The following is a 13486-nucleotide window of genomic DNA, read 5'->3' on the forward strand; positions in this document are numbered from 1 at the left end:
TTTACCATGGCAGGAAGCTATTAACTGCAAATACCTTCTTGGTGTATCTATAAAGGAGACATCCACACCATCATAGCCAGATGGTCAACACAAAATTCAGATAGACTATATAAGTGGAAGTAGAAGATGGAGACATTCTATTCTGGCAGAAAAAACTAGACCAGGCAGAAATTAAGAGTAAAGCTATAAAAGAAAACAAAAACAGCCATCATACTAAAATATGATCTGAACAATATCTGAACAGAATTTAAAAACAATGTAAGAAATATATTTGCACTATTAAGCATTATTTATTTATATTACTTATTTATATATAATTTATTAATAATTATTTCTATTATTTTATTTCTATCCCACCTTTCTCCCAAAAAGGGACCCAAGGTGGCTTACAATATAATTAACCAAGAATCAGAAGAACTACAAGAAGCCAAAGACATAATCAAGGAAGGAAGAAACTATTGGTTGCCAAATAAAGAAAATAAAGATAGGAACAAAACCAGAAATGAATGCAATTGTTCAATGACTACTGAACAGAGAACTACTATAATGATCAAAGTGGAGATATAGAAGACAACAACAAAATAGGAAGAAGAAGAGACCTCTCCCACAAGATCTGGAAATCCAAAGGGAGTTCAAAGTAAGGACCAGAATATTGTATGAAAAGAAGAGGAATATACTACAAGATCAAGAGGAATTAAAATAATGATGGAAGCAATACACAAAAGTTATACAATGCGCTCGTGTCATATGCGGGAGTGCTCTGAAAAAAAGCCTCTTGTGCCCCAGAAGAAGTAATGGGGCATGTGCCCATGCCATGTACCCCATGCTGCTCTGTGGACACAAGCCCCATTACTTCTAATGGGGCTCGAGCATACATGCTTTTTCCCTTATGCGAGGGGTCCGGAACGGTTCCCCCGCATAAAGGAAGGGCCAACTGTATAAAAGAAATGGAAAAATGAATGACACATGAAATGAAGAACCATATGAAGATGAACTGCAAATTCTACAAAGTGAGGTGAAAGCTGTGCTAAGAGAAACTGGAACTTGGAAATAATAAACCACCAGGAAGAAATGATGTACCAATTAAATTGCTACAATTCATACAGACAGAATCAGCTCTAGTGTTAACCAAAACATGCCACCAAACATGGAAAACGAAATGATGGCCAACAGACTGAAAACGATCAATATACATCCCCATCCACAAAAAAAGGAGACACAAAGGACTAGAGCAACGATAGGACCATAGCATTAATTTCCCAGGCAAGTAAAATCATGCTCTAAATTTTCCAGCATATAAAGTCATCGCATGGACCCATTAGAACAGGCCCGGCATGGACCAAAAGGGGGCGGAAACAGAGTGGAATGGGCAAAGTATGCCCATATTACCGCACGCTGGAATGCCACCGCCGCCACCAGAAGTGCCCATTCTGTTCAAAATCCATCCCCCAGACGCCGATTTTCAAGAATGCTTCTGACAGTTCCTGAAAATCGGCCTCTGGAGGACGGATTTGGAACAGAACGGGCACGTCCGCTGGTGGCGGTATTCCAGCATGTGGTAATATGCATCCTTTGCCCATTTCACTCCGTTCCCGCCCCCTTTCGTTCCGTGTCGGGACCGTTCTAAAGGGCCTGTGTGATGACCTTAATAGACTCCAATCATACTTAGAGAGAGAAATCCCAGAGGTGCAAGAGGGATTCAGGAAAGGAAGAGGCACTATGGACATTGTAAACATAAGGTACTTATGTAGTACACCAAGGAATTTCAGGAGAAAATCAGCATGTGCTTTATAGATTATAATAAAGCCATTGACTGCATAGATCATCAAAAGCTATGGAATGTTCCATGTTTTAATGGAAGTGCCACAACAGTTGATAGCCCTGATAAGAATTCTGTACTCAGAAAAAGAAACTACTGTTAGAACAGAATATGGAAAAACATAATGGTTCTCAATTGGCAAGATGGTCAGGTAAGTCTGCATTCTATTACCCTATTTGTTCAACTTGTATGCGTAAAACATACTTTGAAAAGCAGTTTAAACTGAGAAGAACAAAGAGTTCTAGAAGGAACATCAACACTCTAGATATGTGGATGACACCATACTACTAATGGAAAATATTATAGGCTTGGAATTACTAAGGAAGGTCAAAGAAAAAAGCACAAAAACAAGCTTAATGCTAAACATAAAGAAAACAAAAATAATCACCAATATTGTCTAGGCTGAATCTACATAAATTCAGCCTAGACAATAAAGAAATAGAAATTGTTAAAGATTCTCCATGTCTTGAATCAAACATTGATTACAACAGAGACTGCAGTCAAGAAATAGTACTAGGAATGGAAAGTGCAGTCATTAAAGGACTAAACAGGATCCCAAAGAGTAAAGACAGACAACTGAACATTGAAGTTAGAATTGTCCAATCAATTGTATTCCTCATCACCATGTACGGATGTGAGAGCTGGACAGTGAAGAAAACAAGCAAGAAGAAAATCTACTCATTTGAGATGTGATGCTGGAGAAGAATGCTGAGAATAGTGGACAGCCAAAAAGACAAATGGGTCCTTGAACAGATCAAGCCTAAACTCTCCCTGGAAGCCAAGATGACTAAATTGAGGCTGTCATACTTCAGACACATCATGAGAAGGTATAACTCATTAGAAAAGACAAAAATGCTAGGAAAGATTGAGGGTGGTAGAAAGAGAGGAAAGGGTAGTAGAAAGAGAAACAGACTCAATCAGAGAGGTCACAGTTATAAAATTACAGGACCTAAGCAGAAAAGTGGAGGATAGGGGATCTTGAAGATGTCTCATCCACAGGGTCACCATGAGTTGAGAGCAACTTGAGTGAGGGCAGTTAACAACAACAAAAGCCAGTTTTTGCTAGCAAAGACTATTTCAAAGTCTCACGCAAAGGAATTGCATTGCTTTGCTACCTAAGATCAGAAGTCCAGGTCCCAAATATTATTGTACTGAGTTAAAATATGTGTTTATGAAGCAGATGTGCACAAGAAGCTAGACTGAACTGAAAAATATAGACATGCAGCTCAAGGGAAAACTCCATAGCTGAGAGTATTTGTTTTGGCATAACAGGCAAAGACATATAGAAGTACCTTTTGCATTCAAAATTTCTTCTTTTATTTTCATCACAGTTTCTTGGCCTTCATCTTCATTATTACCAGCTGATATAAAAACAAAACAATAGAGAAAAGATGTTAAAAACATATGTCAATATATCGCAATATAAACATATAATACAACACTTATTTCTGCAAAATAATCTATAGTTAAATCTTATGATAAAAGTCTGAGTAAATGAAGCAGAATTAATGCTAGGAAAAGATATTAACAAAAGATGTAATTAAAATATATGTGACTGTCTGAGTGAAAATTAGGCCCTTGATTTAACGCAAGTCCATCTAACTCTGTTTTTGCTTGAAAGTTTAGTATCTCTCTAGATGGTTGAAAGAAATCTGATATTAATCTCAACAACACAAATATATGTTTGAGGTTAAATATCACCACAATCACATAATTAAGCCAGAAAATACAGTGAGAATAGGCAATAAAACCCATTTTCTTTCTCTCTTGCATTACTAAAATGAAATGCATTTCTAATGGAAACCTTTGTACACCTCCTTGAGAAAGACACCTTCAACAGGAAAAGTATAAAATACACTACTATGACAGCTTCTCAAGACACAGATACCAGGTTGAAAATAAAAGGTAATTTAAAAGTATTGTACCTTAAAAAATAATCTAATTTCATACTTTTAACAATCAAAGTGTATAAAAAGTGTTAACATTCATAAGATTCATAAGAAAAAAAGCCACATTTCTCCAGGGCTTACAAATACATGCAAGTTATTATCAGGCTATGCTGAATTCAAACTACAGTTTAATTACATAAATTAGTATTACTTTGAAAGGAGGCCCCTTTTTTCTTTGGACAGAACTTCAGGTATCCTTTCACCCCATTATTTTTATACAATAATATAAATTAGTAGTGTGTAATTTGTGGCCCTTAAGATGTTGTTGAAGTATAACTCCCATCATCCGTCACTGTTAACCATGCTGGCCAAGGCTGATGGGAGTTTTATCCCAACATTTAGTCCAAGGCCACACATTGCCCAGTCCTGGTATAAGTGTGATATTTTTTTTCATGTTCTTATTTTTAACACTGTCATATGAGGTCTAAGCTATCATGGGTCAGTACTCTTCTATTTCAATTCTAAACAATTCTGGTTAGTTCCCATTTCTTGTGATGTTTCTATTTTGCATTTTTCACAGTTTGTATATTACAACTACAGTAGTATGTTATGTATGCTCATCTCTGTAATATATTTTCTAAATATGTAAAAAAAAGAGCAGGGGGCAGGGGGAATGGACTTGAAACATATCTGCAAAATGACAGTTGTACAAGACTAAAATGTTTTAGTGTGTGTTAATATTTTGTTACATTTGACTAGAGCAGGAGCCACAGGTTTCCCCTTCATTTTGCAGGAAAGAAAGATCCAATTAAAACATCAAAATGAATAAAATGAACCAGTCCACAAGAAGGAAGAGCTAAGTGAAATCTGCTGTCAATATCTATGGTTGCCGCATGGGTGCCTAGTTGTGCCCACACTCAGAGAATAGGGTGACATCAAGTATTGCATGACCTACATGCAGCAAATGTCATCCACTCAGGGCATGAGAGGCATTTCCTACCTATCAGACATATGCAGCCACAATCCAAATCACACTATAGGATGAAACTGACTCACACTATAGTGTGGATGGAATACAGCCAAGTGTTCGTCATGGGTTGGATATCATCCAAGCCAATTGCTATCTCCAATCTCTCACTTCAAAACCTTTCATAACCATAATTCATTGACCTGCGATAAGCTTTTAAAAAATCTCTTTGAACATGGGCATTATACAACAATATCAGACTCTCTAAACAAAATATTTACAATAGTTTTCTATTTCTTCTTTCTCCTCAAACACCATTAAAAGCTTATGTAACTATTTCAGACGTGCAGTCTTACAAGATTTTAAAAGTAGGAACATTTAAGATTTTCACACCAACACTTACTGTGGGGTAAGCACAGTTAAAACACCAGTAAAACATCAGGGAAGCATGTGTGTGAAAGCCTAATGCACATCTGAAATGTCAGGAAATCGTCCTCTCGCCTCTAGCGTCCTTAATTTTTTTGCGGCGCAACAATTTCCTATGATAGCAAAGTTTCTGTTCATAGGACATTGCTGCTCTGCAAATGATTCAAGGACGCTAGAGGTGAGGGGTCAATTCCCTGACGTTTCAGAAGCACATCAGGCTTTCACATACATGTGTTTCCCTGAAGTTTTGCCAGCATTTTACCAGCACTTATCCCATGGTAAGCACTGGTGTGAAAATCTTCATGGACTTAAAAAAGCCAGCCATGCATCTATTAGATCAGCTTTTCACTTGTATGTGCACTGACAGGCTGATTTCCTTTTACTTTGGCCATGAAAAATAGAGGACGAAGATAGTAAGGAAGAACGAGAAAGAGAACTCCAATATTATTTATGTTTCCTATAGAAATAATCTGGGACTACATAGAAAAAAATACCCAGTTTGATCCTAATCTCTAGAAATAAATGCAGTGTCACCAAACAAACCCTCCAGTAAAATTGACATATCCACAGAGTTCTCTTTAAAAGAAGTGATGGGCATGAGATCAAATCTCATTTCCTTTTCTGCCTAAGTGATTTTCTACAGCAGGGAATTAATGTCTGATCGGTCATACTACTAAATGCATACTCCTAGTGTGGGTAGGAGGAGAGAGAAAGAAGGGGAGAAACCTGTATGACAATCCCTGCAATACTTTCATCTGATCCTCCCAGTTCTCTTCCACCAGCTTGTGCAAAATGAAAATGGTTATTAAAGACTTCACCATTCTCAATAATATTAATTTTATTCAGGTAATTTATTGCATAGAAAAATTGTGTATTTGGAGTTTATTTGTTTAAAACCCCAACCATTTCCTTCTTGGACGGTTTTAAAGAAATAATGTATCTAAATATCTCCTCAACAATCTATCTATATTATACATATCACTAAAATATATCAATATTTTATCTCAATAGATAGAGATATACACACACATATAAATATACCCTCTATAATGCATACATTTGTGTTCAACAGTGTTCTTTTTATGACAGAAGGAGAATGATCCTCTGAAAAAAGACTGCATCTCAAATATGCACCAGACTATACACTTCAAAAGAAGATTAAATATTGGAAAATGTTTCCAAAGCATGACTGTTTTGGTTTGGAGAGAAAGGTTCTGTTACTTCCTTTCTTGTATGATCAGTGTGGAATAGCTCTGCTTCAGTACTGTGGCACAGATAGGGTTGCCATAACCCGGCGGCCCCCGTGACATTCACGGTTTCGGGGGGCCCCTCCCGGTCACAGTCCGGTTTGGGCCCCCACCCGTGCCTTGTTCCCGGTTTGGGGGGTCCGCTCCGGCCATTGCCGCTGCCGCTAATGCGGCTGCTGCGGCGCCGACCCACCTCCTCCTCCTCCTCCGGCTCCGCCTTCCTCCTCTTCCTCGGCGGGCTGGCGGCAGAAGCGCCGCTGCCACCGCGCCCCCACTGGGAGGGCTTGCGCGCTGCCCAGGCCTCAGTAGGGGCCAGTGGCAGCGCGCGCGCCTTCCCCATTCCCTCCGCGCGCGCGCCTTCCTCATTCCCTCCGCGCGCGCGCCTTCCCCATTCCCTCCGCGCGCGCGCCTTCCCCATTCCCTCCGCGCGCGCGCCTTCCCCATTCCCTCCACGCGCGCGCCTTCCCCATTCCCTCCGCGCGCGCGCTTGCCCCACTTCCCTTCCTCCCGCGCCAGGCATCCTAAGGAGGAGGAGGGGGGAGAGGAGGAGGAGGAAGGAGCTGGAGGAAGGGTGCCTGAAGGCCAGGGCAGAATTGGGCCACAGAAGGAGGAGGAGGAAGAAGAGGAAAGCTGAGTCAGTGGCCATTAGGTCTCCCTTGGTATTTTGGGGGTTTTAAATTATTTTTTAAAATATAAAATACTTATTTTATTTAATTTTTTTAATTTTTATTATTGCTTGTTTTTATTTAATTTTTTTTAATTTTTATTATTGCTTGTTTTTATTTTATTAATTTTTATTATTGCTTGTTTTTATTTTTTATTTTATTAATTTTTATTATTGCTTGTTTTATTTTATTTTATTAATTTTTATTATTGCTTGTTTTATTTTATTTTATTAATTTTTATTATTGCTTGTTTTATTTTATTTCATTAATTTTTATTATTGCTTGTTTTTATTTTATTTTCTTAATTTTTATTATTGCTTGTTTTATTTTATTTTCTTAATTTTTATTATTGCTTGTTTTATTTTATTTTATTAATTTTTATTATTGCTTGTTTTATTTTATTTTATTATTTTTTATTATTGCTTGTTTTATTTTATTACATTAATTTTTATTATTGCTTGTTTTATTTTATTACATTAATTTTTATTATCAAATATATACACCCCTGCCTTGTTTTTTATTTATTTTTTCATTATTTTTTATTATTAAATATATGCAAGTGCATTTTTTGTGTATTTATGGTGCTTTGAATGCTAACAAGTCTGCCTTTCTTGGCCAATGATGATGATGATGATGATGATGATGATGATGATGATGATGATGATATCAACAAGCCTCTGAGGCACGGCCAATGTAACTTGCTGTGATTTTTACAAACTCATGCGCCCTGAGGAAAAACCACAGTCCCTTGCCCAAGTACACACTTCTGAGAAGTACAGTTGAACCCGAGGGCAAGTCCATTTCTGCCATCTGTCTAAGAATAATGCCTAAATGTCCTCCATTTTGATCATGCCTAAAAACATGCATTTATATTAACATTTTTTTTAAAAAACCTCAATTTTTTGTGCGTCCTCCATTGTTATAAAATGTGTCCTACATTTGAAAATGTTGCCCTACATTTGTCCTACATTTGTCCCGGTTTGGAGGTCCTCACTTATGGCAACCCTAGGCACAGAAGTAATGTTATGCCTCTTTTAACCATGGTTTAAAGCTTAGGAATGAGGTTAACCATGGTGCAATGGTTAAATGCCTGTACTGCAGCCACTCACTCAAAACCATAAGGTTGCGAGTTCAAGACCAGCAAAAGGGCTCAAGCTCAACTCAGGCTTGCATCCTTCCGAGGAGGTCGCTAAAATTAGTACCCAAATTGTTGGGGGCAAATTAGCTTACAGTTCTAAACTGCTTAGACACTGCTTAGGCGGTATGAAGCGGTATATAAATGAAGCTTGTTTGTTTGTTTGGTTTGGTTAAGAGATTAGGAATGAGATGTAAACTCAGAAGCATCTTTCTCTTCTTCTTATCTGAATTTTCTTTTTAATGCTACAGGTGAGTATCCCTTATCAAAAATGGTTAGGACCAGAAGCATTCCAGAGTTGGGATTTTTTTTTCCTTCAGATTTTGGAATACACAAGTAGCATAGTCATACCTATACTGTATTTGTGAGGCTGGAGAAAGTGGTGAGGATCTGTAAAATGGTAGAACACATGGATTCTCACCACGCACTACACTTGGATTTGCACCATTTCACAGATATTCAATCTCTCTTCATTCTCAACTCTTTTTGTCAACAGCTGCCCACTTCAGCCTTTGAGCCAGCAGCTGTGACACTCCTGCACATTCATCTCTTCATGAGGTACTTGTGTTGTGTATAACATGTGAGGCTGGAGAGAGACTGAGGAACTGAAAGATGAATGAGTAGGAATGCAGCATCCATCAATTTGGAGGCAGAAGTGGGCAGTTGGTGACAAAAAGTTACATTTTTTGGAGTTTTTTGGATTTCAGATTTCTGGATTAGGGGTGCTCAGTGTTTACTGCTTCCTGAACCATTATGTTTGCACTGATACATAGTATAACTAATACTTATCTCCCCAAATTGGGTTTGCAAAATTTGCTTACAGGATAGAAGTTTATAAGTACATAGAACAAGAATGAGAATTTCATGCTAACAAAAAAAAAAAGGGGGGGGGGGAAGGAATACACAAACCCATTAACTATCTTCTAATCTTTGGCCATTTTCACTGAGTCAGTACAGTAGATGCTAGGAACATCTTCCAGAGTTTTTTCTGGCTGAAAAGGTAAGTTTTTAAAATCTTTCCGATACATAACTAAATAAGTAACCAATCTACCAACCAAAGAGAATTTTCCATTTTTATGAGTCCACAAAATTTAAGATCCAGGTTCCAAGGGCTGCATTAGATCTAGCCAATGTTCTGGGTAAATCTGGGGTGGGGGTTGATGCCCTTTTTTTCCCCTTTGAAGAGTGGTCCCCCATGCATATTATGCTTTTAAGAGGCTTTTGAGGTTCCCAAAACAGCTTTTCACATGGCAGTGCAGTGTGTGTGCTACGATTGCAGAAACGAACACTCTTGGGCAATCAGAACTATATAAAACAAGTTCCTTGGGTCCTGACCTAAATGTTATTTCTGAAACATCAATAACAAGGATAGTACATCCAGGAAGGAGATCGAAGGAAACCAAACTGAACAATGATAAGGTTCTCTAGATGTTGAGTAATGCAGTATCCATTTTACTTTTGGTTTATTGCCATATAGATAAGCTCTAAGAAAAGAAAGCAACTGGATGACAAAAAACAAAAACAAGACCCAACTCGGACTGAAGAGACCCTTATGATTTAATGCTGAGGTCTCCATAAAACAAACAAAAACCTTCATAATCTGGGGCACTGTGGCATCCTTGTTTAAACCTTAGTTGTACAAAATAGTTCCTCATCACAGAAACCAAATCCAACTCTCTCTTTTTCTCAGTGTACCTTCCAGGTTATTTCACCAAGCAAGTACTACTGTATTGTTATCAACATTCCGTAGCATCATTATTTATTTTAATGATCTCCTTCGTTAGAGCATTTGGGTGATCACTGAAAAATTGCACTCTGGCAAGGTGCTAAAAATGAAAGTGAAAACCCAAAATCTTAACAACGGTCAATTCCACTATTTACCAGTACTGTATATAGCTTAGGCAGTGTGTGCATACAATTATTTCTAAGTTAAAGCCTTGTCAAGAATACTTGGCCGTAGTTACATAGGATCACCCAATGGATACGAAATGCCAAATTCTTTCGATTTGCTATGCTACATAACTGGGGAAAGATTTTTTTTTAAAAAAACAAACACATTTTTCTTTCGTGACATGCAGGCGCAGGAAGAAACACTGTATCAGAACATTTAGGAGACATGTATTGCCTATAAGATTATACAGCCTGCCAGGTTCAATATTAACAAGAAGAAAAAGAGAAATTTTGTTTACCTAAGTCACTGAGACTGAGAATTTTCAGACTACTGACAAACTAATCAAAACAGACACGAAGTCAAACCACCCACTTCTTCTTCTTTTTTAACCAGACATATTTAAAGAGCTAACATGACAATTCAGCGTGGGATGCTGCTAACAGATGACATTTCAACAAGCATTTTAAATGAATACCTAAATTTGATTACCTGACCCATCATAGGATTCTGCCAAGTATTTAATTCAAAATAGGGACAAACGCTGAAACTGATGTTTTTATACTTAATTCCATAACAAGCTTCAAGGAAACTAATAGCCAGTGAGATGATACAATCTATAACTGGCCTTTTCAAATTCCTCAGTCTTGTTCTTAACTCCTATGCGTACAGCCAATAGAAAAGAGTAATATCACTCTGGAATGAATCATGCAAGTCAATGGAACCAAATTGCATATATTAATTCTTGTCAGAGTAAAGAACCAGTTTTGTGGCAACTGGAAGATGGTCAAGATAACACATTAATCACATATACTTCCTTCACTCAGACATACTGTTCACCACAAATAGAAAGGCTCTGTAGATCATTATGGGATTTAAAGAAATCCATTCAAGTTGCAGAAAGGAGGACACTGAGGTATATCAGAAAAGTAGTTCTAGCCCAGCACAAATAAAGTCAAGAATTTTTTAAAGAGATAAAGACAAAACACAAAAAACCCACACAACTGTAACCCAGTCAGAACAGTACAAAGCTCAAAAGAGTACATGAAAAGACAAATTTAAATATGCAATTATCTGCAAACATCTGAATAACTAATGAGAGCAATTCTTTGTATAAGAATTGGTAGAAAGCATTTCTATGTATCCAATAATTTTCTACTATACTTCCTGAAAATTATGTATTACACACACACACACACACGAGGATTGTGTCTGCTAGTCTTATGCCTCCTGTAATTTAACATCTTCATCATTCATCATCATTTATTTATTTATGATAATAGACCAAAATATAAAGTCCAATTAGTTACAGCAAAAATTCATAAAATTCAAAAAAGCATAAAGCTCATAAAAGATACATACATATATGTGTGTACATACATATACACACACGCACACACACACACACATATATATATGATTCATGACTGAAAAGGTTTACAATTAATTCTCAAATATTAACATATGGTAATTAAAATCACTTCAGTAAAAAAATCTTTTAGGCATACTAAATCTAAAGATCCTTAAAAAACCTAGTCTAAAAATCTTAAATTTTATCATCTAAAATGTGTCCATGGGTAATAATAGCAGAGGCACAGAATCTGGAGACCATATCTGAATCATCAAGCAGCAGAGATAGGTAATTTTTTTCCAATCTGCCTGGAAAGTCCTGTAGTATGGGGATGATTAAATCAAGAGTGAATGCCTCGATAAAATGTACTTAACATACTTCTTCAACAATTATTTTATCATAAATACCAAAAACATTCAGGGAAGACAAGCTACAGTTTAATAAGAGTCCACATCATCCATCATATACTTTCAACATTCCAAATGGCAAAAAAATGAAGATGAAACAACCAAAAAAGAGGAAGAGGAAGAGAAGGAAGAGGAACAGCAACAACAACAGCAGCAGCTTCTATATATAGATCAATGTTTTTCCTTGCCAAAGTATCTCATGTTAGAACCTTGCACCTGGCAAATCAAATTAATTAGCATGTAGCTATTGGTTTTTATTTTGAGGGGCTTGATATAATATAGATGTTATATAACTGTCAAAAGGAAGAATGAAGTCATCTCTTTTTCTATGTTTTAATCCTTATTCTTTATTCTCTGTTCTCTTTTTCTTTGCTTGGTTTTTTTTCATTTTTCCTCTCTGTGTTCTATATCATTGTGTGTTTGTAGAATTTTAGTCTACTGGAAAACTCTCAATTAAAAAATAATACCCCCAAAAGTAATGTGCATGTAGAAGCAGTACCTCTTTCCTGTCACAGCACTCTCAAACCTGGTCAAGAGCTGTAACTTTAAGGCAATGCTGATGGAGCTAGGTTTCACTGTATTTTACTTCTGCTGGGTGAGCCAATACAAGTCCTTCTCCCTCAAGGTGACCTATTTCTGAGAGCACTTGCAAAGTGCAAAATACTTATAATGTATGCAAATTTAACCACTATAATGAAATTAAATCACATTGCTAATCAATATTTATATAAACATAACAACAATACCTATTATAACGTGCATGCCAAGTCTTGCCAAATGCTTCACAGTATGGTAACCAATTCCTTTAGTGCCTCCAGTTACTATGGCAACATTCCCATTCTGTAGAGGAAAAACTGAAAAGAGAAAAGTAATTCAGGTTAAGACCCATTTTACCACAAAAGTTAAAACTTACATTAGCCAACAGAACAGAAAAATTAATGACAGACATTTCAAACAGTGCACTTGTTTTGCTTTCAGTGTGGACATAACAGAATTATATCATTCAGCACAAGAGAAACTCTGGCAGAAAACTATTGTGGCCAAAATACTATCTTTTATGTTACATTTAAAATGTATATAGTGTCATTGAATTACGTGTCCAGAGTACCCAATAAAGCAATAAAATCATTTTACATACAAGAAGAAAAAATATTAACCATTTAAAAAATCAACGCCACCATCCTGGGCTTCAAGTGACAATTCTGGAAAAAGAAGCATCCCTAAAAGCCTGATCCTTAATTTTAAGTGAAGTCTTAACCTTATTGAAGTAGATTCTTCTTCAGTAAAACTCTACTTAGTAGAGTGTTTAAACCTGGGGCTTCATGCTGCCTCATTCCAGGTCATACAATAGTTTACTGAACTGAAGATATAGTGTGAACGTTTCTGGAGAAAAATGTTGCTGTCATAACAAAAACAGAATAAACTTTGAACCAAACAAGTATTAAATCAGTCTACAGGGCCATACTTTTAAGGATGCCCTAGCAACAAGCAAGCCCTGCATTAAATTTTGCATAGAACGTTTATCTCTTTGGTACCTCTTTGGGTGGCTTAATAGGTTACAGCAAGAAAAATGCAGAGACACTGTTGTTCCCAGGGGGTTGTTAAAAAGCAATGCTATAATAGAGCCATGCATCATGGCCTATAAGCCAGATTCACATCATAAAGTAGCAGCATCTTACCAAAGTGATATAT

At 36.9% G+C, this 13486-nt stretch overlaps 1 protein-coding gene across 2 annotated transcripts in view; it reads right to left on the minus strand.

Annotated features, from left to right (window-relative positions):
* Positions 1 to 13486, minus strand: part of LOC149319365 (polyprenol dehydrogenase-like) — a 137126-nt gene that overhangs the window by 90587 nt on the left and 33053 nt on the right. For both annotated transcript variants that reach the window (XM_089511556.1, XM_089511555.1), the window contains exons 2-3: positions 12541 to 12648; positions 3112 to 3180 (exon numbers count right to left, since the gene is read on the minus strand). In XM_089511556.1, the coding sequence (XP_089367682.1) occupies positions 3112 to 3180; positions 12541 to 12648 (177 nt within the window). The remainder of the gene's footprint in view (positions 1 to 3111; positions 3181 to 12540; positions 12649 to 13486) is intronic.

This window comes from Sceloporus occidentalis, unplaced genomic scaffold, assembly GCF_023333645.1.
Source record: "Sceloporus occidentalis isolate IW3139 unplaced genomic scaffold, rSceOcc1.0.p SCAF_2, whole genome shotgun sequence".
Lineage (NCBI taxonomy): Eukaryota > Metazoa > Chordata > Lepidosauria > Squamata > Phrynosomatidae > Sceloporus > Sceloporus occidentalis.